This window comes from Salmo salar, chromosome ssa21 (genome assembly GCF_905237065.1).
Source record: "Salmo salar chromosome ssa21, Ssal_v3.1, whole genome shotgun sequence".
In the NCBI taxonomy this organism is placed as follows: domain Eukaryota; kingdom Metazoa; phylum Chordata; class Actinopteri; order Salmoniformes; family Salmonidae; genus Salmo; species Salmo salar.
Window position 1 is genome coordinate 48,186,713 of NC_059462.1, and position 27,638 is coordinate 48,214,350.

The 27,638-nt window shown below is 45.0% G+C and overlaps 1 protein-coding gene across 1 annotated transcript; it reads right to left on the bottom strand.

Moving 5' to 3' along the window:
* LOC106582438 (1-acyl-sn-glycerol-3-phosphate acyltransferase gamma) lies at positions 1-27,573 on the bottom strand. The gene is made up of 10 exons (XM_014165550.2): positions 27,349-27,573; positions 12,526-12,587; positions 11,229-11,460; positions 9,600-9,769; positions 9,236-9,397; positions 6,984-7,137; positions 6,570-6,672; positions 4,853-4,928; positions 4,465-4,663; positions 1-4,205 (listed from the first exon to the last, which is right to left on the bottom strand). The coding sequence occupies exons 3-10, from the start codon at positions 11,404-11,406 to the stop codon at positions 4,114-4,116; spliced, it is 1,134 nt and encodes a 377-aa protein (XP_014021025.1). The 5' UTR covers positions 11,407-11,460; positions 12,526-12,587; positions 27,349-27,573; the 3' UTR covers positions 1-4,113.
* Positions 27,574-27,638: the final 65 nt, after the last annotated feature.

Genomic DNA, 27,638 nt, shown 5'->3' on the forward strand with positions numbered 1-27,638 from the left:
TTGCCTGATTAAATCCTTTATTATTCTTGTTTAATTAAAGAAACAACAGATACAAATAGACTTAGAAAAAAGACAAATGTAAATTGAGTCAAGATGCCACTTTTAAGTGAACAACTTTCATGCCAAAAAGGTTCAAATTTCAGTGTTGAAATTCTAACATTACTTGTTTCTTTAGTTCGAGAACTTTAACAAAAATAAGAAAATCAGAAATTAGTGGGATTTTTTTGCAGTACAAACCTCCAGTGTTAGAAAATGTCAAATAGTGTTAACTTCTCTGCATTTGTCCTGTTGATCTGGAATAGATACACCATAGGCTGCGTTTACACAGGCAGACCAATTTGGATCGTTTCACCACTAATTGGTCTTTTCATGTAAAATCTTTTTCAGAGCTGATCCGATTGGTCAAAAGACCAACTAGTGAAAAAAATATCAGAATTGGGCTGCCTGTGTAAACACAGCTGACTGATAGATACCTGAGGGAGTGGTGGGACTGCACCAGTGCCTGATGGGTACTGTAGTTTGGAATTACAGTATGGGAAGGACACTGGAGATGAGATAAAACGTATGGCCCACAACTTAGAACAGGGCCCGTATCCACAAAGCCTCTCAGAGCAGGAGGGCTGATATAGGATCAGTTTAGCCTTTTAGATCAGAATTAATGAGAATATATGGAAAGATCCTAGATCAGCACTCCTACTGTGAGACTGTGGATACGGGCCCAGATCTCTCCTAAGCTACTGTAACAGTTGTATTGACAGTTGAGAGATGTAACAGGAGTTGTAACAGAGGTATCGAACACAGAAGCATCATGGGACACGGAGTCTATTATTAAACATGGGGCCCTCTTAACTATTACTGTAACAATAAGCAGAGTCTCATGGAACCCCCATCTCTTCAGCCTTAACACTAACTATACCTTATCAACTAACCCAAAAAAACACTTGTTTCCAGGATTCTATACTGAGAAATAAACAGGAGTTCCTTTTCTTTTTTAACAGAGGGCAGATGTATGTGAATCTGACTAAATCAGTCTCCCACACCACTTGCCAATCCAAATGTACTATAAGAGGGCTGAGGAAGCGTGGTCTGCCTAAGTTCACACAATATAATGAAGCTGCACTCTTAAGGCTTGCATGAATCTGTCCTGGTTAAAAACCATTTAAAACGCTACAATAAAATAAAAGAACATTATCAACATACGGAGAAAAGCTGGCGACGACGTAACACAGAATGGGTGTCTTCTCCAGACAAGGGATGATGATGACGATGTGCTGCTGCTTTTGTTGCATGTTGCACTCAAGAAATACCAGTCACCTGTAATCTGACGTCTGCTTTCATGTCAATCCCAGTTTGTAAAGGAAAGTCAGCACCCTCCCTAATACAACCCTTCAGATCACAGATGGGACGGGTCATCAGAGTGTAAATAGATAAACAATGTGAGATGTGTTCAAAGCAAGTGCAGGTGTGTTGGAAAGCAAGTGCAGTTGCAGTGCCTGAGCCCAGGGTGGTGCTGTGGCATGCAGGGAATAGCAGCAAAAAATAAACAACGGGGCAAAAACCTCCTTCCTGTGCAGCTCAGGACCTGTAAGCAGCTTTTAGTAACATATCGCTGGCTACTGAGATGTAGAACAGTACTGTTAGGGACGGTATTATAAATTGCTCTGGATTAGAGCTTCTGTTAAATGACACATGTACATGTGTCATTACAATTCAATAAGATCCTTTTGCTCCTGCACCATGTCAACATACACCAGGGCCTAATAAACATACCAGTACTAACATGGAGAAAATTAAACTACCCACAGTGCACCATTACAGATTAAGGATTGGTGGAGTGTGTCTGAGTACAAGACTTTAGTAGATGAAGAGATGAGGTAGGAATGGAATTTAGTAACCAATCAAATCACTCTTGCTTAAGAGATGAGGTAGGAAGGGAACTTAGTAACCAATCAAATCACCCTAGCCTAAGAGATAGGAACTTTGTAACCAATCAAACAGTCACCCTTGCAGAGGCAAACATTACTAGAGTCTACAGCTGGAGAGGAGAATCAGTAGCGAGTGCATTTCATCTATAAAAGGGTAGGTGGGGTTATAGTCTGTTTTGACTGGAATTGGTTATTATAAGAGTCACACTGACACCGGGGGGTGGTCGAGCTGTGTAAAGACACCGGGGGGTGGTCGAGCTGTGTAAAGACACCGGGGGGTGGTCGAGCTGTGTAAAGACACCGGGGGGGTCGAGCTGTGTAAAGACACCGGGGGGTGGTCGAGCTGTGTAAAGACACCGGGGGGTGGTCGAGCTGTGTAAAGACACCGGGGGGTGGTCGAGCTGTGTAAAGACACCGGGGGGTGGTCGAGCTGTGTAAAGACACCGGGGGTGGTCGAGCTGTGTAAAGACACCGGGGGTGGTCGAGCTGTGTAAAGACACCGGGGGTGGTCGAGCTGTGTAAAGACACCGGGGGCGGTCGAGCTGTGTAAAGACACCGGGGGGCGGTCGAGCTGTGTAATACAGAAGAAAAGTTGTTCACTCAGGAAACTGGCTAGTCATAAAATGGCATGGTAATGTGTGTGCAGACATCTACTTGTGAGCAAGCATGGGAGAATGCGGTAAAAACCTACATAACATAATAATTAGTCAGAACTTGAGGGCGTTGGAACAGTGGAGTTGAATATCATGTCAAAGATAACAAAATGTTATTAAGTAGTTAGTTAGCGTGTAGTTAATGAATACAGAGCCCTTACTGTAGTCTTAACACATAGAAACCTGCCTCAGTATTTAAAACACTGGAAGTCCCATCTCTGCTGTTGTACATAGCCCAGATGAAAATAAGTGCCGTAGTAATATTCAATAGTGACCAGAATGCATAGACTTGTAGAATCATGGAAACGCCCCATTATATTTGATCTTGAATCTGGACAACAAATATAAAAGGGGGCGGGCTCCCACAGCAGAGATAGGAAGCACAGTGAAAAATAAACACCTTTTTCTTAGAGGTTAAAAGCAAAGTGAAAACCAGGCTGAGCCTCAAGAAACTGGTTCCCATTTGAAGTCCAGTCATTTGGTAGAATGTGGGGGAGATGTACTGTATGTTGTTACAAGAGGAGAACACTAGTAACAGAAAAAAATCAACAACAAAAAAAGGACCAGAGCATGTGACAGGAAGAGGAAGTGGGCAGCTCAGAACAGGAAGTGGGCTTGCTTCTGTGTGGTGAGCTGATTAGTTGTCTGGTGGTGAGGACCCCAGTGGTCAGGAGGTGAAGAGTGGGCGGGGCCGGGGACATCCGAGGGAGTTGTTAAGGGGGCAAAGAGCCTGGTCATAGCCTCTCCTTCTGCCCTCTCCTACTCCCCAGAGAGCTGGCTCCAGACGGTCTCATACCTCTCTCTTTCTTTCCTCTCATTATCCAGATCTCTCTGTTTTATCTCTAGGTGTAATGTTTTGGTCCCCTACAGATCTATCTGTTTTATCTATCTATAATGGTTTGGCTCCCTCCAGATCCATCTGTGGTATCTCTAGGTGTAACGGTTTGGCTCCCTCCAGATCCATCTGTTTTATCTCTAGGTGTAACGGTTTGGCTCCCTCCAGATCCATCTGTGGTATCTCTAGGTGTAACGGTTTGGCTCCCTCCAGATCCATCTGTGGTATCTCTAGGTGTAACGGTTTGGCCCCCTCCAGATCTATCCGTTTTATCTCTAGGTGTAATGGTTTGGCCCCCTCCAGATCCATCTGTGGTATCTCTAGGTGTAACGGTTTGGCACCCTACAGATCTGTTTTATCTCTAGGTGTAATGGTTTGGCCCCCTCCAGATCTATCCGTTTTATCTCTAGGTGTAATGGTTTGGCACCCTACAGATCTGTTTTATCTCTAGGTGTAATGGTTTGGCCCCCTCCAGATCTATCCGTTTTATCTCTAGGTGTAATGGTTTGGCCCCCTCCAGATCTATCCGTTTTATCTCTAGGTGTAATGGTTTGGCCCCCTACAGATCTATCGGTTTTATCTCTAGGTGTAATGGTTTGGCCCCCTCCCCGGTGTGCTGACTGCACTTGCAGGACAACAGAATAGAGGGAGGGGAAATGCAGGAGGACCGTACAGCAACCAACAAGGGGGAGGTAGAGGTCTAGTTCTGTTTCTTGGACCCCTCGTCGCCGTAATTGGAGCCTGTCTTCTTTACCTCGGTGACACCGATCAGGCGCCGGATGGCTATGGAGGCTGAAGAGGACCAAAAAGAAAAAAACAGAGAGATGAGGGACCAAATCTCAAGAGGCAAAAAAACACTCACAATATTATAATATTTACTTACATGTAACTTTGTTGTCAGGAACTATACACATTAGTCAACATTTCAGTTACATTCATGTCTGTGTTGGAGTTAGCTACTGCATAACGCTCATTGTTATTGGATCAAGGTCCCAGGCCAAGGTAACAGTGGAGAGGAAGTGCTTGCGGCTGTTGTGTACCCTCTACTCACCTACGATGAGGAAGAGACTGAAGCCGAGGATGAGGAGGGGGGAGCCGCTGACCACCACCCCGCAGGCGAAGTTGATGAGGGGTGAGAGCAGCAGGGCCGCCCAGAACAGGAAGTTGAGTAGCGTCCACAACCGGCGAGGAGGGGTGATGGTGGGACCCGGGAAAGTGCCCTCTTTATGGTAGTGCTCCTGCAAAGCATCCTGGAGAGACAATGTCAAGGTACAGTAGGTGGCTACTACCAAACCTGGTAAAACATTATGTTGTTACTTCAAAATAAAGGTAGGTGTAACTCATCTGATATGAGTTTATATGTCTGACTTCTACAGGAAAGAAAGCGTCTCTACATTTAACACTATTCAGTTAAACCTCAAGCACCAAAAGAGCCTTACCTTCTCCTGGTAGAGTTTATGAAGCCAGTTGGCACACTCCTTCTCATCTTCTGGGATCTCCTCTACAGGGAACCGCCTGCAGGCCAGAGAAGAGGAGACAGGCAGTCAACACAATGCAGGAGATAGCAGGAGAATGAGCGTCTGCCATGGCAACAGAATGCAGGAGAATGAGCGTCTGCCATGGCAACATCTCACCACCAGGGAGCAAACTGACTCAAGGTTCAGATGGGGGTTCCTCATACAGTAAAAGTAGGACTGGGCCATAAAAAAGCATCTGTTTTTGCCACACACACCAGGCTACTTTTCCCGTTTAACCTCACACAGGGCTCATTCATGCAGGGAAGCCGTCTTGATCTGCCATCTAATAAAAAAGGCAACGAAATGGAGCCTTTGAAGGTCTCTCAATGTTGTTATTCAAATGGTCTCTATGACTGAAAAGTTTTGCTTTTACATGACGCAATTAGACCTATGCAGGGCTTAAAGAAGAAAAAAATCCCATGACTGAAAACTTAAGTTGATCTCAGATCAATCGTCTGGCCTCAAGTTAATAACCTCCCCTTTCATGTCAGAAAGTCATGACCATCATGCTTTTAGGGAAAGAAGATCATTTTGTGCATGTATCAAACTGCGAGTTTCACCAATTCCAGTCCCTTGATCACGGGGTCTTCCCTGGGATCATTTTTATGAAGGACCGAGAAACTCAGTTCTGTTTACTTTTTAAAAGGGACATTATACTCCAAAATTAAATGAAAATTAAATCATGCTGACACCATCTAAAGTATAATTTCCACCTCTAGAAATGGGCCTCAATATGCATGCCAGTTCAGTGCACCCAGCGTAACAGAGAAAATACAAAATTTGAGAACACATTTATTTGGAAATATATTTTGTAGAACAAACATGCTGCTGTTGGTATTAGGCCATCTCCAAACCAATATTTTCATTTCAGGTCCACAATGATCTCAGAAACAACCTCTCCAGAATCCATATGATGGAAATACGTTACAGTGACAGAGAACTTTAACCCCCGCAAATGGCTCTCTGTAGTCTTACAGTTTAGCCTATTTTATTTAACCTTTACTTAGCTAAGCAAGTCAGTTAAGAACAAATTCTTATTTACAATGACGGCCTACCCCGACCAAACCCTAACGACGCTGGGCCGCCCTATGGGACTCCCAATCACGGCCGGTTGTGATACAGCCTGGAATCGAACCAGGGTTTGTAACGACGCCTCTAGCACTAAGATGCAGTGCCTTAGACCGCTGCGCCACTCGGGAGCCCCCAACTCCCTGTAAGAGTTGATGTCTCTGTAATCTTACAGTTTAGTCTCCTCCCTATAAGAGTTGAGGTCTCTCTGTTATCTTACAGTGTAGCTGATGTTGTAACAGAAACCTGATACTCTGGTATTTAATGATGGTCCCCGGGACATGAGTCAGAGTCATGCTTTTCACCGCAGCTTTTTTGTGACCTCTCTGCCCTCTCTCCACCCTTTCTCTCCCTCTCGCTCATCCTCTCTTTACCCATGTGTGTTGGTTAGGACATGACATGACTATCCCAGCAGCACAAGACTCCAGCTGAGTTAAGCAGTCCATTGTCTCTCTATGATAAATACCAATGTGCTTGGAACAGTGCCAACGGGCTAACAGAGCATCATGGGCTTCCATTTGAAACAGCTCCAGTAATAATCACAGGGTCATACCTATTGATCCGTACCCACCTGATTCTCATATCTGCCAGGTATTTCTTGCCGTTGATGATGCCCAGCAGAGTGGGGACTTGGTGGTCTTTAAAGTTCAGAGTGACATCATACACAGCAGACACTAAAAACAGAAGATGACAGACACAAGAACAGAAAGTCAGTGTGTGTAGGGTTCTCCCCAGGATGTTTTAAAAAGGTGGTGCTGTAGAGTACGGCGTTTTTGAATGGCTGTAACTGCCATTTTCTGCAATCTAGAGCAAGAAACAAACCTATTAGGGTATGGTGCCTGGCCTTAAATGATAAATTTAAATATGTACAAGGTGGCGCGGCCAGTCATCACAAGGTGGCGCGGCCAGTCATCACAAGGTGGCACAGCACCCGTCTTCCATTCTTTGGGGAGAACCCTGGCGTGTGTGTGAATGCATGCCCCACCTGTGCCCTTGAGGCATTTGAGTGCGGTGGTGAAGCCTTTGGTTCTAGGCAGCAGATGGTATTTGAGCTTGGGCAGGCCTTTACTCTCTGCTACCTCCATACTGATCTGGTGCTTCTTCTCTGTGAAGCGGGTGCCTTCACAGTACAGCAGGAACTACAGAGAGAGAGAGACAGAGACAGAGAGAGAGAGAGAGAGAGACAGAGAGACAGAGAGACAGAGAGACAGAGAGACAGAGAGAAATACAGCGAGACACATTGAGCTTAAAAGAAACACTAAGACAAAGTTAAAAATACAGATAGACAAGACGCAAACAACAGGTTTAGACAACACTCCCGTTGAGGTGACCTCCTCTCATCTCTGTCCCTATCAAACTCCCCAACAGGGCCAGGGTGAGTTATGGCCTCCTCTCATCTATGCCCCTATCAAACTCCCCAGCAGGGCCAGGGTGAGTTGTGGCCTCCTCATCTCTGTCCCTATCAAACTCCCCAGCAGGGCCAGGGTGAGTTACAGATCAAGTGCATCTCCAGGAAATTCTGCTCTAAATAAAGTCCTCATCTTATCTCAATCTCCATCGGGGCTGTGCTTTGGCAAAGTGGGTGGGATTATATCCTGCCTGTTTGGCCCTGTCCGGGGGTATCATCGGACGGGGCCACAGTGTCTCCCGACCCCTCCGGTCTCAGCCTCCAGTATTTACGCTGGAATCATTTGTGTCGAGGGGCTAGGGTCAGTCTTATATCTGGAGTATTTCTCCTGTCTTATCCGGTGTCCTGTGTGAATTGAAGTATGCTCTCGCTCTCTTTTTCTCGGAGAACCTGAGGACCATGCCTCAGGACTACCTGGCCTGATGACTCCTTGCGGTCCCCAGTCCACCTGGTCGTGCTGCTGCTCCAGTTTCAACTGTTCTGCCTGTGGCTATGGAACCCTAACCTGTTCACCGGATGTGCTACCTGTCCCCGACCTGCTGTTTTCAACTCTCTAGAGACAGCAGGAGCAGTAGAGATACTCTGAATGATCAGCTATAAAAAGCCAACTGACATTTACTCCTGAGGTGCTGACCTGTTGCACCCTCTACAACCACTGATTATTATTATCTGACCCTGCTGGTCATCTATGAACGTTTGAACATCTTGGCCATGTTCTGTTATAATCTCCACCCGGCACAGCCAGAAGAGGACTGGCCACCACTCAGTCTGGTTCCTCTCTAGGTTTCATCCTTTCTAGGGAGTTTTTCCTAGCCACCGTGCTTTTACACCTGCATTGCTTGCCGTTTGGGGTTTTAGACTGGGTTTCTGTACAGCACTTTGCGACATCAGTTGATGTAAGGGCTTTATAAATACATTTGAATTTAGAGTGGGCACAGCATTAACAGACCCAAGGACTCCATTTGGGCACAGCGTCATCAGACCAGACATCCTCATTCAGACAGACAGTCACTGTGGCCCATTTCAAAGAAACAGTAAACACTCAACATGTTGTCAGAGCTGACCTGTCCCCGTGTCAGAGCTGAGTTGGTGGGGGTTTTTCGAGGTGTCACTAAAAATCAGATCAGACCACTTAATTAGCCGAAGCCCTCTGGTAGTTCCTGGTAACCGTTAACGAGCATCAGAAGTGGAATCTTACAGCCCGAGCGACAGCATGTGTCTAAACCTCTCTAAAGAGGGCCTTTAGGAAGCAGGCCAGAGTCACACTGACCTATAATCCTGTGGTGTCTCGGCCAGTTAAAGAGCACCAGAGATACAGTAACCAGATCTGATCAAGACTGAACTCCTGGACCTAGTCCAATGACTTGTTATAACAGGCTGGGCCAGGATAGAGAAATGTAGCCCTATAACTAAGGAGCCTGAGTAATCTGGGCCAGGATAGAGAAATGTAACCCTATAACTAAGGAGCCTGAGTAATCTGGGCCAGGATAGTTGAAATATAACCCTATAACAAAGGAGCCTGAGTAATCTGGGCCAGGATAGTTGAAATGTAACCCTATAACTAAGGAGCCTGAGTAATCTGGGCCAGGATAGAGAAATGTAGCCCTATAACAATGGAGCCTGAGTAATCTGGGCCAGGATAGAGAAATGTAGCCCTATAACAATGGAGCCTGAGTAATCTGGGCCAGGATAGAGAAATGTAGCCCTATAACAATGGAGCCTGAGTAATCTGGGCCAGGATAGAGAAATGTAGCCCTATAACAATGGAGCCTGAGTAATCTGGGCCAGGATAGAGAAATGTAGCCCTATAACAATGGAGCTATACTCACCCACATAAACTCAGGGTAGTCTCTGAGTCTTTCTAGCCCTCTGAACACAGTCTCTCTGTCCTCCTCCCACTTCCTCTTACAGAACACAATCTCCAAGAAATACCAGGTCCAGCCAATCAGAGGCACCTTCAGCAGCTCGTGTTTGGCCAGCACCTTGGAACTCTAGGTAAACAAACATGGATCATCAGGTCAGAAAAAAAGGGAGGGATGTGAAGAACGCTGGTCCACCTCAATGGTCTACAGTGGCTCCCTCAACTACTGTCCTGTTGATCTGCACTGAAAACACAGGACAAGTCAATAGGACAGGCCAATAGAGTGACAGAGAATTGGAGCGAGCCAGTGAGGGTTGAATATCATTACTGACCCCTAGGACTCCGTATCGCTCACAGATAGTCCAGCCGCACAGGAAGTCAATCTCATAGTTGTGGTTAAGGATGATGATGACGTGTTCCTTGCCGAACTTGTCCACCGTGGCCTGATCTGTGTAGAGGGTGCACTGTGTTCCCGACCACCACTCCAGCAGCATCACCAGCTCTGTACAGGACAACAGGGTCAACACATTCACATCTATTCCCCGCCAAGATCCTTGTTGGATCGAAACGTTGTCCATAAAAGGTGCTAATTGGGAGGTTATTCAGTATGAACTCTGTCACCACTAAATCTACTCTGTCAACATCAGGCCACAACTTGCTTTCTATTACACAGTCTCATACAAACAACTCCATGGCAACAAATAGAAATGATTGACTCTACTAGTCAACTGAGTCACTTATCAATATCACAAGATCCATTCTGTTACAAGGTCTCCCTTTGAGGTGTGACAAAAAGACTTCATATTATACACACAACGCATTACGTACTAACGACGTCTCACCAGGATCTCACAAATACCTAGTCAAACGCACGCACGCACGCCCACACACACAAGGATCTCACAAATACCTAGTCAAACGCACGCACGCACACCCACACACACAAACACCAGGATCTCACAAATACCTAGTCAAACGCACGCACGCACGCCCACACACACAAGGATCTCACAAATACCTAGTCAAACGCACGCACGCACGCCCACACACACAAACACCAGGATCTCACAAATACCTAGTCAAACCGCACGCCGCCCACACACACAAACACCAGGATCTCACAAATACCTAGTCAAACGCACGCACGCACGCCCACACACACAAACACCAGGATCTCACAAATACCTAGTCAAACGCACGCACGCACGCCCACACACACAAACACCAGGATCTCACAAATACCTAGTCAAACGCACGCACGCCCACACACACAAACACCAGGATCTCACAAATACCTAGTCAAACGCACGCACGCACGCCCACACACACAAACACCAGGATCTCACAAATACCTAGTCAAACACATGCACGCACGCCCACACACACCAGGAACTCACAAATACCTAGTCAAACGCACGCACGCCCACACACACACAAACACCAGGATCTCACAAATACCTAGTCAAACGCACGCATGTCCACACACACGAGGATCTCACAAATACCTAGTCAAACGCACGCACGCCCACACACACACCAGGATCTCACAAATACCTAGTAAAACGCACGCACGCCCACACACACACCAGGATCTCACAAATACCTAGTCAAACGCACGCACGCCCACACACACACCAGGATCTCACAAATACCTAGTCAAACGCACGCACGCCCACACACACACCAGGATCTCACAAATACCTAGTCAAACGCACGCACGCACGCCCACACACACAAACACCAGGATCTCACAAATACCTAGTCAAACGCACGCACGCACGCCCACACACACAAACACCAGGATCTTACAAATACCTAGTCAAACGCACGCACGCACGCCCACACACACACAAACACCAGGATCTCACAAATACCTAGTCAAACACACGCATGCCCCCAAACACAAACACAAACACCAGGATCTTACACAGACACAGGACAATTGCAGCGTGATGACTCACGGCTCCAGAGGGAGTAGGAGAGCCTGGTGTTGATCCTGCGGTACAGCTGCTTGTTGAGGGGCCACAGGACGCACGTCAACAGCTGGATGAAGTTGATGAGGAGGCCGCTCACCACGAACACAAAACCCAGCAGGAGCTGCAGAACAAACTGGGTCTTCAGGTAAGCTACCAGACCCATGGCTGCTGCTGCTACTACTGAGGAGCACTCCTCTCCTCTACACACTACGACAACCTGGGGGAGGAGAGAGGAGAGGGGGTGTGCAGGAGGATGGAGAGAGGCAGGGAGGAGAAAGTTGGTAAGATAAAAAGGTGTCATGGAGAAAAGAAAGAAATTAAAAAGAACAGAAGAGGAGAAATTGGTCAAAAAAGAAACAAAGCCCAGGTTGCTACATTAGATGTGGTTGTAAAAGCAGAAATGAAGCCCAGGTTGATACATTAGATGTGGTTGTAAAAGCAGAAATGAAGCCCAGGTTGATACATTAGATGTGGTTGTAAAAGCAGAAATGAAGCCCAGGTTGATACATTAGATGTGGTTGTAAAGGCAGAAATGAAGCCCAGGTTGCTACATTAGATGTGGTTGTAAAGGCAGAAATGAAGCCCAGGTTGCTACATTAGATGTGGTTGTAAAAGCAGAAATGAAGCCCAGGTTGCTACATTAGATGTGGTTGTAAAGGCAGAAATGAAGCCCAGGTTGATACATTAGATGTGGTTGTAAAAGCAGAAATGAAGCCCAGGTTGCTACATTAGATGTGGTTGTAAAGGCAGAAATGAAGCCCAGGTTGCTACATTAGATGTGGTTGTAAAGGCAGAAATGAAGCCCAGGTTGCTACATTAGATGTGGTTGTAAAGGCAGAAATGAAGCCCAGGTTGCTACATTAGATGTGGTTGTAAAGGCAGAAATGAAGCCCAGGTTGCTACATTAGATGTGGTTGTAAAGGCAGAAATGAAGCCCAGGTTGCTACATTAGATGTGGTTGTAAAGGCAGAAATGAAGCCCAGGTTGCTACATTAGATGTGGTTGTAAAGGCAGAAATGAAGCCCAGGTTGCTACATTAGATGTGGTTGTAAAGGCAGAAATGAAGCCCAGGTTGATACATTAGATGTGGTTGTAAAGGCAGAAATGAAGCCCAGGTTGCTACATTAGATGTGGTTGTAAAGGCAGAAATGAAGCCCAGGTTGATACATTAGATGTGGTTGCTCAGAGAGAAGATTAAAGAAATACATTTCAAAAAGGGATGATGTGTGTGGTTGGTTCTGAGAGTGATTCGAGAAGACATCAAATATTCTTTAATTCTTACCAAGCAAGGTGGGTTCTCTTTATAAGTCCCTCTCGCACAGCCCTTCACTCAGTATTACAGACCTGAGACAGAGAGACAGAGAGGTCAATATAAAAAGGCAAAACAAAGGGCAGGAGACAGAAAAAGTATACTGTACGGTTGCACAACAGGAAGAGGTAATGAGGAAGCTGGTGTAGCCAACCTCATTAACAACCAGAATCTACTGAACTGGAAGCCATCAGAGACCAGAGGGGAAACATACAGTTTCCCACTAAATCTTTCTGGCAGAGCATGATAATGTGCTATACTGTGTGTGTGTGTGTGTGTGTGTGTGTGTGTGTGTGTGTGTGTGTGTGTGTGAGACAGAAGAGTATGAGTATAGGTCCATCACAGACTGAAGTGACAGTGTTTGACAGACAAGGAGGATTACATTTTGTGTCACAGCAAATGCATGCGTTTTAGTGTCTGTGTGTGTGTGTGTCTGTGTCTGTGTGAGTACAGTGACTATCAGTCTTTGTGATGTAGACCTACGCTCAGTCAAACAGAGCACTGAGTCACAACATCACACAGCCCTCCAGCCCACCGTGACCTCCCGTGCAGGCTAGCCTGGTCCCAGATCGGTTTGTACTCCCATGTCATTGCCAAGACAATTCCATTATGCAGCTGAGAGCAGAAACAGATCAGGCGTCATGCACTGCAGACAGGATCAACCCTGAATACCAAGAGCTTCCTCTGCACACTCCACCTCTCCTTTTCATTCTATTACATCCCTCCATTCGACTAACTCCTTAACCCCTACTCATCCTCCCCTTCATCCCTCTAATCTCACATTCAACTATCCATTACCTCTCCATCTCTTCACTTGTCTCTCATCTTTCCCTCCTGTTCTCTGAGGTGTTTAAGCTCTGGTTTGGGTTATAGACCAGACAATGCCTGGAGGCTGCATGCTCTCATCTCATAGGGGATAGAATGTGATGTAAGGGTGTGTATCAGTGAATCTCTCAGAGGAAAAAGTATTTTGTTCCCTCACAGGACAGGACAACCATGTCGTCTCCATTTTTCAGGGACCAACACACCAGCTAGCCAGAGAGGGAGGAAGAGAGACAGAGATTGTGTGCAAGTGTGATGATATGTATGTCTGTTCGTGTGTAGAATAATTTGACAAAGTGGCAGAAATAGCAGAGGGTCATTCAACCTCAAAAAGCACCAGAAAGAGGACTTGGACACCCACCATCTCAGATTGTTCTGTTAGAAACAGAAAACATAAAAAAATCCTGCAACATTAATTTGTTTAAATTTAATTAGATCTCTGAGAAATTAATCTGACTGCACCTAAATTGGCCATTATAGACACTAAATATAATATATATACATGATAGGATTCATATAATATCCAATAAATATAGTGCCTCGCTAGCGCTGCATAGTCTAGCTCTCCTCTTCCCTGAGATATCATCATCATCATCATCATCAGCCAAATCAGACTTTAACTACAGAAATTATTTCAGAACAATCTGAGATGGTGGGTTTGTCATGGCTAGCTGAAATGGCATGGAATGACCCCAGAGTCTCTAGATCACAAACACGGTTCCTTCCTCAGTACAAATAAGTTTTAAGAATCGGTTGTCGTCTCACGGGCTCTCGAGTGGGCGGAGCGGTCTAAGGCACTGCATCTCAGTGCTAGAGGCGTCACTGTAGACACCCTGGTTCGATCCCGGGCTGTATCACAACCGGCTGTGATCTGGAGTCCCATAGGGCGGCGCACAATTGGCCCAGCATCATCCGGGTTAGGGGAGGGTTTGGCCGGGGTAGGCCGTCATTGTAAAATAAGAAGTTGTTCTTAACGGACTTGCCTAGTTAAATAAAGGTTAAACAAATAAAAAAAACATCACTGAGTTTATCTATATTCTTCGTAGCTGTCAATTTACAACCACAAACCGATGCTGGCACTAAGACCGCACTCAATGAGCTGTATACGGCTACAAGCAAACAGGAAAACGCTCATCCAGAGGCGCCACTCCTAGTGGCCATTAACTTTAATGCAGGGAAACAAATCAGTTTTATCTAATTTCTACCAGCATTAAATGTGCAACCAGAGGAAAGAAATAACTCTAGACCACCTTTACTCCACACACAGAGACACCTACAAAGCTTTCCCTTGCCCTCCATTTGGCAAATCTGACCATAATTCTATGCTCCTGATTCCTGCTTACAAGCAAAAACTAAAGCAGGACGCACCAGTGACTCGGTCAATACAAAAGTGGTCAGATGAAGCAGTTGCTAAGCTACAGGACTGTTTTGATATCACAGACTGGAATATGTTCCGGGATTCTTCCGATGGCATTGAGGAGTACACCACATCAGTCACTGGCTTCATCAATAACGTCGTCCCCACAATGACTGTACGTACATACCCCAACCAGAAGCCATGGATTACAGGCAACATCCACACGGAGCTAAAGGGTAGAGCTGCCGCTTTCAAGGAGCGGGACTCGGAAGCTTATAAGAAATCCCGCTATGCCCTCCGACGATCCATCAAACAAGCAAAGCGTCAATACAGGAATAAGATCAAATCGTACTACACTGGCTCTGACGCTCGTCGGATGTGGCAGGGCTCGCAAACTATTACAGACTACAAAGGGAAGCACAGCTGAGAGCTGCCCAGTGACATGAGCCAACCAGACGAGCTAAATTACTTCTATGCTCACGTCGAGGCAAGTAACACTGAGACATGCATGAGAGCATCAGCTGTTCCGGACGACTGTGTGATCACGCTCTCCACAGCCGATGTGAGTAAGACATTTAAACAAGTCAACATTCACAAGGCCGCACGGTCAGACGGATTACCAGGACGTGGTACTCCGACCAACTGGCAAGTGTCTTCACTGACATTTTCAACATCTCCCTGTCTGAGACTGTACTACCAACATGTTTCAAGCAGACCACCATAGACCCTGTGCCCAAGGACACTAAGGTAACCTGCCTAAATGACTACCGACCCATAGCACTTACGTCTGTAGCCATGAAGTGTTTTGAAAGGCTGGTCATGGCTCACATCAACACCATTATCCCAGTAACCCCAGACCAACTCCAATTTGCATGCAGCACCAACAGATGATGCAATCTCTATTGCACTCCACACTGCCCTTTCCCACCTGGACAAAAATAACACCTATGTGAGAATGCTATTCATTGACTAGAGCTCAGCATTCAACACCAGTGCCCTCAAAGCTCATCAATAAGCTAAGGGCCCTGGGACTAAACACCTCCCTCTGCAACTGGATCCTGGACTTCCTGACAGGTCACCCCCAGGTGGTAAGGGTAGGTAACAACACATCCACCATGCTGATCCTCAACACGGGAGCCCCTCAGGGGTGCGTGGTCAGTCCCCTCCTGTACTCCCTGTTCACCCATGACTGCACAGCCAGGTACGACTCCAACACCATTAAGTTTGCAGATGACACAACAGTGGTAAGCCTACAGGGAGGAGGTCAGAGACCTGGCCATGTGGTGCCTGGACAACAATCACGTTGAGGGAGAGATTAAGACAAAGAAGAAGATTGTGGACTACAGGAAGAGGAGGACCAAGCACACCCCCATTCTCATCGATGGGGCTGTTGAGAGCATCAAGTTCCTGGGTGTCCACATCACCAACAAACGAACATGGTCCAAGCACACCAAGACAGTCGTGAAGAGATTTGGCATGGGTCCTCAGATCCTGACTGGTTGCGTCACTGCCTGTTATGGCAACTGCTCGGCCTCAGACCGCAAGGCACTACAGAGGGTAGTGCGTAAGACCCCGTACATCACTGGGGCCAAGCTTCCTGCAATTCAGGACCTCTATACCAGGCGGTGTCAGAGTAAGGCCCTAAAAATTGTCAGACTCCAGCCACCCGTCATAGACTACCGCACGGCAAGCGGTACCGGAGAGCCATGTCTAGGTCTAAAAGGCTTCTTAACAGCTTCTACCCCCAAGCCATAATACTCCTGAACAGCTAATCAAAGGGCTACCCAGACCCCTCCTTTACACTGCTGCTACTGTTTATTATCTATGCATAGTCACTTTAACTCTACCTATATGTACATATTACCTCAATTACCTTGACTAACCGGTGCACATTGACCACTGTACCGGTACCCCTTGTATATAGCCTCGCTATTGTTATTTTACTGCTGCCTTTTAATTACTTGTTACTTTGATTTTCTACTTAACCAACAATGTTTTTTAAGAAAAATATGTTAAGGGCTTGTAAGTAAGCATTTCACTGTAAGGTCTACGTCGGTTGTATTCGGCGCATGTGAAAAATATCATTTGATTTGATTTAGTGTGTCTGCTCTATCCAGAAGTGTCTGCTCGTTATTTAAACCATGGCAATTAAATAACCCAACAGTAAATAGGGGTTCAAAATTCAAATACCTAGTTCAAATACTCCTTAGTCAACAGCTCAAATAGGCTACTGAGTGACTAGTCCACATACTCCATAGTGGATTGGCTACTTCACTGATAGTATTCCTAAATACTTTAAATTCCCCATGATGAATTAATAGTAGGCTACATTTATATCAGTAGCCAGCTGGCCCTTTGCACTAGGAGGAATCTTGGTACTGGTTCCTCCTCTTCAGACACGAGGTAGCCGCCGAGCCAACTCCTTAGGTGACTACCCCGACAGCTGCTGAGTAGGGCCGGGACCATGCCAGTACCGCAATATTCGTTCGCATCGTTGCAAGGAAACAAAACAAAGTGTATTGAATTTCCTTAGGAAAACAGCCCTGATGTTGGATACAAACATTGTTGTCATCCATAGTCAACATTTATTCATTTTCCAAGCTATAGAACATATTTTACATATAATAACAGGGTTTTAAAGAACCAAAAGAGAGTTGCTTTGTGTTTTCATTTTTGCCACGGAAAAAAACATCACGATACTGGTATCGTCACAGGCTATCTGAAGATCCCATCTCACTCTAGGCTGGCCAGACACCATCTGGAACAAACAGAGTTATGACCAATGACCCCAGAGGAAGAGAGAGTGGTGGGATACTGTTACAAAGACAGACTATTCTCTCACTCAGTCAAGTCATTGGCCAAGTCTGAAATGATCCCCTAGCCCCAATCCTGAGACGCTTCTGAACCATGTGCTATAGATAATGTCTTCAGAAAGCATGCGCACCCCTTGACTTTTTCCACATTCTGTGGGGTTACAAAGTTGGTTAGGACTGATTTGAAATGGATTTAAAAAAAATTAAAATTTTGTCAATGATCCACACAAATTCTAACATTTGTATATAAAAAAAAAATGAAGTATGAAAAACACTAACATATCTTGATTAGAGCAGTATTCAACCCCCTGAGTGAATACATGCTAGAATCACCTTTGGCAGCGATTACAGCTGTGAGTTTTTAAGTGCCTTATTGCAAACTTGGTGCATGTTCTGGAATGTTGTTGATCCATCCTCAGTTGTTTTCTCCAATCACAACCATTAAACTCTGTAACTGTTAAATCCCTGAGCGGTTTTCTTCATCTCTGGCAACTGAGTTAGAAAGGATGCCTGTATATTTGTAGTGACTGGGTATATTTATACACCATCCAAAGTGTAATTAATAACTTCATCATGCTCAAAAGGGATATTCAATGTCTGCTTTTTACCCATCTACCAATAGGTGCGAGGCATTGAAAAGCTCTTTGGTCTTTGTGGTTGAAATTCACTGTTCGACTGATGTACCTTACAGGTGATTGTATGTGTCGAGTACAGAAATGAGGTAGTCATTCCAAAAAAATCATGTTAAAACACTATTATTGCACAGAGTGAGTCCATGTAACTTATTATGTAAACCTTGTTAAGGACATTTTTACTCCTTTATTTAGACGTCATAACAAAAGGGGTTGAATACTTAATTACTCACAACATTACAACTTTGTATTTTTATTCATTTGTAAACATAATTCCACTTTGACAGTATGGGGTATTGTTTGTAGTCCAGTGCCACATTTTTTAAATATTTTTAATACATTTAAATTCAGGCTGTAACAACAAAATGTTGAAAAAGGAAAGGGGTGTGACTACTTTCTGAAGGCACTGTAGCTCCATCATTCATCCTTTGCTCAAGCCATGAAATGACCCTCTCCATCTTCAGAGGATGCAGCTTTCAAAGACTTGACCTCTAAACGTTTGACCTTTCATGATGTATTGCTTTTTTTGGGGGGATGCTCGAGGCACTGAGATTCTATGAAAAGCTCTATAGAAATGTCAAAAAATGTAAATAAATCATCATGTTAATGCCATATTGGGTAGGACTACCCCCCACCCAATCATCTCAGATCTAGGCCTACAGGAATAGTCGAGCCCAGTGGTGTCCAAACATTAGGACTGTGTGTATGTGTGTGGGCCAAATTGGAATCTCAGTGGTAAGGTCCAGATGGTCCAGGCACATCTGGGACTGGGATCAGGTAGCCAAACAAGTCAATTCCTAGCCACTTTGAGATGGACACCATTTGGGAGGGAATCTCCCCTCATCCCACCAGGTGAAACATAGAAAGGCATTGGAATTCAGTAATAAAATCACCTACATTTAGGACATTAACCAGAGAGTATCAGAATGAGAGCTGCCTGTGTATCCTTGTAGTCAAAGCTTCCAACTGAGACCAAAGGACAAGGCTGTGTGCTTTGAGGTAAGATAAAGTAAAGAGCGCGTTCTCTCTCTCACACACACACACACGACCACTGGATCAACTTATTTTCCAACTCACTGCAATAAATATTGGAAGAGAATGCTTCCGGTGTGCATTTGTGCACTTAGTGAGAAAAATAAACAACAAAAACAACAATTGGATCACCTTAAAGACTCCGCCCCCTTTGACATCCTCAAAAGGACCATATGGTCACATAGTTACCATGGCAACAGACCCAGGTGTAACACACTAGGGTTATGGGTATTATACATGATCTTCCTGCATCTTTAGCTTCCAGTTTCGAGTTACCTCTAGCTTTCTTTCCCTCTCTCCATCAGTCTGTCTTTCAAGTCAACCAGGGCACAATGTAACACACCTTGTTCCAGGATCATCTGCAGGACCAGGGTTGGTTATCACTGCCTCAGGACTACAGCCCTCAAAGCATCACATAGTAGGTCATCTCTATGGGAAGCAATACCAGTGGGATCCAACTCAAGTAAACCGCCAGCCTGAGCTCCCACCCCGGCCTGAGCCTGAGCTCCCACCCCGGCCTGAGCCTGAGCTCCCACCCCGGCCTGAGCCTGAGCTCCCACCCCGGCCTGAGCCTGAGCTCCCACCCCGGCCTGAGCCTGAGCTCCCACCCCGGCCTGAGCCTGAGCTCCCACCCCGGCCTGAGCCTGAGCTCCCACCCCGGCCTGAGCCTGAGCTCCCACCCCGGCCTGAGCCTGAGCTCCCACCCCGGCCCCTCGCACATGCCTGGGAGAGGATGACAGACACTGGGTTAAAGCTGCGTAGGAAAATAACTGCTGCCCGTCCTTGATCACCTGGCAGCAGGTTCACTGGGGGTTATGGTTATCTATTCTACAAAGGCTAGAGCCCTATTTAAAAATCGGTTTCATTTTTTGCCTGATTCCATTTCATTTTCACCGCATTCTGGTTTTTCCTCTCCCAAGTTTCTGTTTTTCCCCCCAGTTTTCAGGTTTCCGCTCTACAAAACAATGCTTAAACCACATCAGGACACCACTTTTGAAATGTTGACCAATGTAAGAACTTTAGATTTTTGGGTGTAGTTACCCTTTAATTCAACTGTGTACCAGCCAGAGACTGGCTGGTCTGGGTAGCAATATTTCTGTAGCACTCATGTGACTGCAGAGTTTGCAAAACAAATGACCACTGGATTTATGCAAATAATCATGACACCGGTCTGCCAGGTAGGCATAGGCTTTTCGGAAAGCATTTCCATCTACCAGAACACTGCTTTCACGACATTAGCATCATCACTAACAGCTACACACCGTGGTAGACACACACACACACACAACTCTTCAGAAAGTTGCAGGAAAATACAGATCACTGATGCATTTTGTTCATGTCTTCAACATATTTAGTTCAATACATTTACTTCAATTTAACGTAAATAAATTAGAAATGTAATAAGTTAATAGATTAACTTGGGAAAATGTTTCGTATTTTCTAATACATTTAGTTGATTTCCTACTAAGCTATTCAAAGTAAAGGAGGCTCATCAAATAGCCAGACTAAGCAGAGAGAGCAAAGCTGCCCGCCGGGGAAGCCAACAAGACCCCTTGAGTTGAACATACAGTACCAGTGTCAAATTATGATTCACACATGCAGGAGGCGAGAGACAGAAAGCCTGTCAAAGTACCACTGATGTGATGCACATCTCAATAGGTGGTTCAGTTATCCTCATGACATGGGACAAGCGGGGAGATGGGCACTGTCAGACAAACTCCTTAAAATGGCCCACTCCTTGAAGTTTGCAGTTGTGTCTAAAAACCCTAATTTTTCCCAAAACATTTATTTACCCATACGCTTTTATTTTATTTAACTAGGCAAGTCAGTTAAGAACAAATAACTTACCTATAATGACAGCCTACTGGGGAACAGTGGGTTAACTGCCTTGTTCAGGGGCAGAACGACAGATTTTTACCTTGTCAGCTCGGGGATTTGATTTAGCAACCTTCCGGTTACTGGCCCAATGCTCTAACCACTAGGCTACCTGTCGCCCTGAAAGCTGAAATATGTAACTTTTTGGGCGACCCGATCAAATTCACATAGAAATGTGAGTTATAGATCAGTCACTCATTGAAGGAAAGTCTAAAAAGTGGTAGGTCTGTTCTGTGCGCGATTTCTGTTTCCCGTTCTTAAAATGTATTTTGTGCGTCTTTTACTTTCAGATTTCTACACCAGCTTCAAAACAGCTGAAAATACAATATTTTTGGTTATGGAAAATATATTTCACAGCAGGTAAGATGCTACAATGATTTTCTACACTATAGTTGCTTGTTTTGTCAAAAGCTGAAAATAGGCAAACTATTAAAATGCTAGCAAACCGGAAATGGCAGAGCGATTTCACCATAGTGCACATTACCGTATTTATAAGTGGGATATTGTTTTAAAACAGGAAAAGTTCAGAAATAGCTGGTGTGTGTCTTTACCTTTATTGTCCATAATTTTTGGTTATGAGACTATAGGATTATTGTGCCAGCCCTGTGTTTGTGTGCATGCGTGGCTACGTGTTAGAGTGCATTGAACAGGCTAGCTGTCTGTCCTGGCTCTCCCTTTCAGTGTGCTTTCTAATTCACCACAAGGACATGCTTCGTAAACAACGGGTGTAGACTAACAGTGAAATGCTTACTTGCAGAGGGAAAAAATGAGAAATAATAGAAAAATAATAACAAGGAATAAATACACAATGAGTAACGATAACTTGGCTATATACATGGGTTACCAGTACTGAGTCTGTGCAGGGGTACGAGGTAATTGAGGTAGATATGTACAGTGCCTTCAGAAAGTGTCCTTTTGCCCATCTTAATTTTTTATTAGACAATCTGAGATATGGCTTTTTCTTTGCAACTCTGCCTAGAAGGCCAGCATCCCAGAGTCGCCTCTTCACTGTTGATGTTGAGACTGGTGTTTTATGAAGCTGCCAGTTGAGGACTTGTGAGGCATCTGTTTCTCAAACTAGACACTAATGTACTTGACCTCTTGCTCAGTTGTGCACCGGGGCCTCCCACTCCTCTTTCTATTCTGGTTAGAACCAGTTTGTGCATTTCTGTGAAGGAAGTAGTACACAGCATTGTACGAGATCTTCAGCTTCTTGGCAATTTCTCGCATGGAATAGCCTTTATTTCTAAAAACAAGAATAGACTGACGAGTTTCAGAAGAAAGTCCTTTGTTTCTGGCCATTTTGAGCCTGAATCGAACCCACAAATGCTGATGCTCCAGATACTCAACTAGTCTAAAGAAGGCCAGTTTTATTGCTTCTTTAATCAGAACAACAGTTTTCAGCTGTGCTAACATAATTGCAAAGGGTTTTCTACTGATAAATTAGCCTTTTAAAAGGATAAGATTGGATTAGCTAACACAACATGTCATTGGCACTTAGGGGTGATGGCTGCTGATAATGGGCCTCTGTACACCCATGTAGATATTCGATTAAATATATATATATTTCTTTATGCTGTTTCCAGCTACAATAGTCATTTACAACATTTACAATGTCTACATTGTATTTCTGATCAATTTGATGTTATTCTAAAATGGATAAAGAAAAGTGTTCTTCTTTCAAAAACAAGAACATTTCAAAGTGATCCCATACTTTTGAACGGTAGTGTAGGTAGGGATAAAGTGACTAGGCAACAGGATAGATAATAAGCAGTACCATCAGCGTATGTGATGAGTCAAAAGTGGGGCAATGCAAATGGTTAACTATTTAACTAAATAGCTACCCGGACTATTTATCAGTCTTATTCCTTGGGGGTAGAAGCTGTTCAGGGTCCTGTTGGTTCCAGACTTGAGAGGGAAGTGGTGTTGTCGTGCCTTCTTCACGACTGTGTTGGTGTGTGTGGACCATGTTAATTCCTTAGTGATGTGGACCCAGAGGAACTTGAAGCTCTCGACCTGTTCCACTACAGCCAATGTGGATGGGAGCATGCTCGTCCCTCCATTTCCTGTAGTCCACAATCAGCTCCTTTGTCTTGCTGACATTGAGAGGTTATTGTCCTGGCACCACTGCCAGGTCAATGACCTCCTCCATACAGGCTGTCTCATCGTCATCGGTGATCATGTCTACCCCCGTCGTGTAGTCAGCAAACAATGGTGGTGTTGAAGTTGTGCGCGATCACGCAGTCGTGGGTGAACAGAGAGTACAGGAGGGGATTAAGAACACACCCCTGAGGGGGGCCCCACCCCGTGTTGAGGATCAGCGTGGCGGATGTGTTGTTGCCTACCCTCAGCACCTGGGAGCGGCCCATCAGGAAGTCCAGGATTCAGTTGCAGAGGGAGGTGTTCAGTCCCATTGTTTACACAGGTGTTTGGAGTCGCAGATAGCTAATTAGCACAGTTGGTCCACTGTCTAACGTCTGTTTTCCTTAAACATGTTGGCTCATTTATCAGAACATTTTGCCATATGCATGTAGTTTAACAAGTGGTTTATTTTGCTCTTCACTCAGTCACTTAGTAGCCTAGGCCTACTCCCAACCAAAAGCCTGTGATTTCATTTTTTTTTTGCTCGATCAGCGTGTAGGTAACTCCAAAAGCCCCAGAAGGTTGTGAAAAATGAACACGAGAATCAAATGCTTTCAAAAATAGGATTGCTATTAATTTCTATCGGTATTAAGATAAGAAACCCTCCCTCACAAAGTGAGAGGGTAGGAATGAAATGAAACATCCATCAAAAAAAGCATCAGCTTGGGCTCTGTTTTAGAATATCACTTTTTGATATGACAGCGATTCCAGCGAATATTATTTGAATTTTATTCTGTTATATTCTTACTATAAAATAAATGTGTGATGACTGATTGGGGTAGGTGTGTCTTGTCTGTTTGAACAAAATAACTTCATTTAGATGTAATATAATTCAACTCAAAATATGCTAGGCCTGTTTTAAATGGGATCCCCACAAGGTTGTGTGCTCTCTCCTCTCCTGTACATACTAATGACTGTTGTAGCAAATCTGAAAATGGGCACATCAAGTTAGTTGATGACTGTCATTGTCAGTCTACTACAGTATGGAGAGTCTGAGCATGGGCCTGTGGTAGATGACTGTGTCATGGGGGAGCATGGGCCTGTGGTAGATGACTGTGTCATGGGGGAGCATGGGCCTGTGGTAGATGACTGTGTCATGGGGGAGCATGAGCCTGTGGTAGATGACTGTGTCATGGGCCTGTGGTAGATGATTGTGTCATGGGGGAGCATGGGCCTGTGGTAGATGACTGTGTCATGGGGGAGCATGGGCCTGTGGTAGATGACTGTGTCATGGGGGAGCATGGGCCTGTGGTAGATGACTGTGTCATGGGCCTGTGGTAGATGACTGTGTCATGGGCCTGTGGTAGATGACTGTGTCATGGGCCTGTGGTAGATGACTGTGTCATGGGGGAGCATGGGCCTGTGGTAGATGACTGTGTCATGGGCGAGCATGGGCCTGTGGTAGATGACTGTGTCATGGGCCTGTGGTAGATGACTGTGTCATGGGCCTGTGGTAGATGACTGTGTCATGGGCCTGTGGTAGATGACTGTGTCATGGGCCTGTGGTAGATGACTGTGTCATGGGCCTGTGGTAGATGACTGTGTCATGGGCCTGTGGTAGATGACTGTGTCATGGGCCTGTGGTAGATGACTGTGTCATGGGGGAGCGTGGGCCTGTGGTAGATGACTGTGTCATGGGGGAGCATGGGCCTGTGGTAGATGACTGTGTCATGGGGGAGCATGGGCCTGTGGAAGATGACTGTGTCATGGGGGAGCATGGGCCTGTGGTAGATGACTGTGTCATGGGCCTGTGGTAGATGACTGTGTCATGGGGGAGCATGGGCCTGTGGTAGATGACTGTGTCATGGGGGAGCATGGGCCTGTGGTAGATGACTGTGTCATGGGGGAGCATGGGCCTGTGGTAGATGACTGTGTCATGGGGGAGCATGGGCCTGTGGAAGATGACTGTGTCATGGGGGAGCATGGGCCTGTGGAAGATGACTGTGTCATGGGGGAGCATGGGCCTGTGGTAGATGACTGTGTCATGGGGGAGCATGGGCCTGTGGTAGATGACTGTGTCATGGGGGAGCATGGGCCTGTGGTAGATGACTGTGTCATGGTGTGAGAACTGCTTCCTCCAACTGAATGTCTCCAAAACTAAAGACATGGCCAATGACTTTAGATGGCAGCCACTGAACCCCACACCCACTGTGGTTATGGGAAATGGCATTGGGCTGGTCAGTACCGACAAGTGCCTGGGAACAGTGTTGGACAACGTATTGACGTTTGACGAGAACACAGATGCCGTCTGTAAGGGACAGCAGCGTCTTTTTAAATGTTTTATTAATGATGACACTGTTAAATGAGTTCTATTGAATCCGTATTGATGTTCTCGATGGTGGCCTGGCTTGGCAATCTTAATGTTTGCAACAGAAATAGGTTGGACAGTGTGGTTAAGGTGGCCGGCCAGGTCATCGGGGTGCAACAGGCACGGCTCTCATTCAGGAAGTAAGTGGTGAGGAGAGCTAACAGTATCCTAGACTGTCCTGATCACCCTCTCATTGACCATGTTGCACTCCTCCCCTCAGGTCATCGGTTTAGACTTCCCAAAGTCAAGAGCAACAGATACAGGAACACTTTTATCCCACAGGCCAAACATTTCTGAATCTGCACATGAAATGTCTATTTATTGCTGCAATTTTGCAGACTGATTAATCCTTTTTTTTTATCGATCTCATTGTTTCATGTTATGTGTATATCGGTTGTATAGTTGTCACCCAATTGGGACAATTACGTAAGATAAGATGGTGCTGACAGAGGGCTGCCTCGCTTCTTCTAGTCCTTGTTAAAAAAAAAACTTTTCCCTAAGCATTTCGCTACACTTGCAATAACATCTGCTAACCATGTGTATGTGACCAATAAAATTAGACTTGATTTAAAGATAACTTAAGTGCCTTGCTCAAGGGCAGAACGGATGATTTCCCCACCTTGCCAGCTCGGGATTCAAACAAGAAACCTTTCGGTTAGAGCGTTGGGACATTAACCGAAAGGTTGCTTGTTTGAATCCCGAGCTAGCTAGGGTACCTGCCGCCCTTGTTACTTTATGTATTGTATGTCTTTGTTCTCCCCAACGAAAAAAAAGATGGGGGGAAAAAAGCGGAATTGTTTGAAATTAACATTTAAATCTTAATAAAAACGAAAATAAATTGTATTAGTCTTAATGTTTATTTATCTTTATTTTATTTAACTAGGCAAGTCAGTTAAGAACAAATTCTTATATGCAATGATGGTCTACCAGTCAGCAGCACCTGCATTCTGGCATGGGCGGTACAAAAATGTGTATGCGGGCAAGAACGGGGTAAAAATGGGCCTATTTGTAAGGGTGTCGTAAACAATGCACACATTTATTTTTAAAGCAAAATACCATAAATCCTATGTGAAAACAGTATGAGAGTCACGATCATGGGCTACAACTAGCATTAAAACTAATAAAAAGAAGTACCTATAATATTTACATAGTTACGAATATATCCATCCATATGGTGATATTTCTAAATAGTTAAAACACAAACAGAATGTTTTTAGTTAAACATTTTAAATAGTGCTTTCTTAAATTCACTCAAGGAGATTCATTTTACTGGTGCAATAGAATAAAAGGGATTTTGCACCGTTCAGAAGCGCAAAGGCACGCTGGAGAGTTTGCACTAAAGTAACCCCGAGGTGGTACGACAACGTACGCATGCCAAGTCAGCGCAACTGACACAGAACAACACATGCCGTGTCACCGGAACCCAGAGAGTGGATCAGGAATTGCATATTATTTTAGCACAAAGATGTTTGTGATATTCAGTTTGCGAATTCTTCATCAATACACTTCGCACATAATAACCTTAGCTGCATAGCAAGCTTGAAACTCACTAGCTAGATGATTTCTCAGCAAACGTAACTACAAACATCAAATCATGATGCATGAGGAGACCAATCTAGTTAGTTAGTTATTCGTCTAGGAAACGAATATGAGATTGTATTGCTGTAGCATGGAAGGTATACAACTTCACAATAAATATTTTTATTCTAGCTATATAGCGTTAGCTAGCTACCCAACAGCAAGACAACACTAGCTAACGTTAATATTAACCCTTGCTGTAATACGGCGTGAAACGCTAGCTAAAGTTGACGTTACCTGATTTCGGCGTGGGCTGGATCTCCGGATTTGTTTCAGTTTTGCAGAAGCTAGGATTTTCACTAGTGCTGCCACCTTGGTTCCTTTTAGATTCCTATATAAAGTATTCTCAGTAGCTAGCTAATTCACTCAGGATGGTTGCTATTGTTTGTTGCTGAAGCTCCAATAGTGTGTGATTGCGGGCCGCAATTCGGGGCGTTCAAGCATGTGGGCATTCCTGCATATGCAGGAACGCCCCCCCTCGAGCATCCCATTGGTTCCTTCATGAACGCCCCCCACCTCGTGCATCC

Bases quoted from the DNA above. Each gene is read 5' to 3' on its own strand.
- LOC106582438 (XM_014165550.2), bottom strand. From the start codon at position 11,406: ATGGGTCTGGTAGCTTACCTGAAGACCCAGTTTGTTCTGCAGCTCCTG. The intron at 7,138-9,235 runs GTGAGTATAGCT...CTCTCTCTGTAG, and splicing joins ACTACCCTGAGTTTATGTGG to TTCCTGCTGTACTGTGAAGG. The intron at 6,673-6,983 runs GTGGGGCATGCA...TTCTGTTTTTAG, and splicing joins CAAATGCCTCAAGGGCACAG to TGTCTGCTGTGTATGATGTC.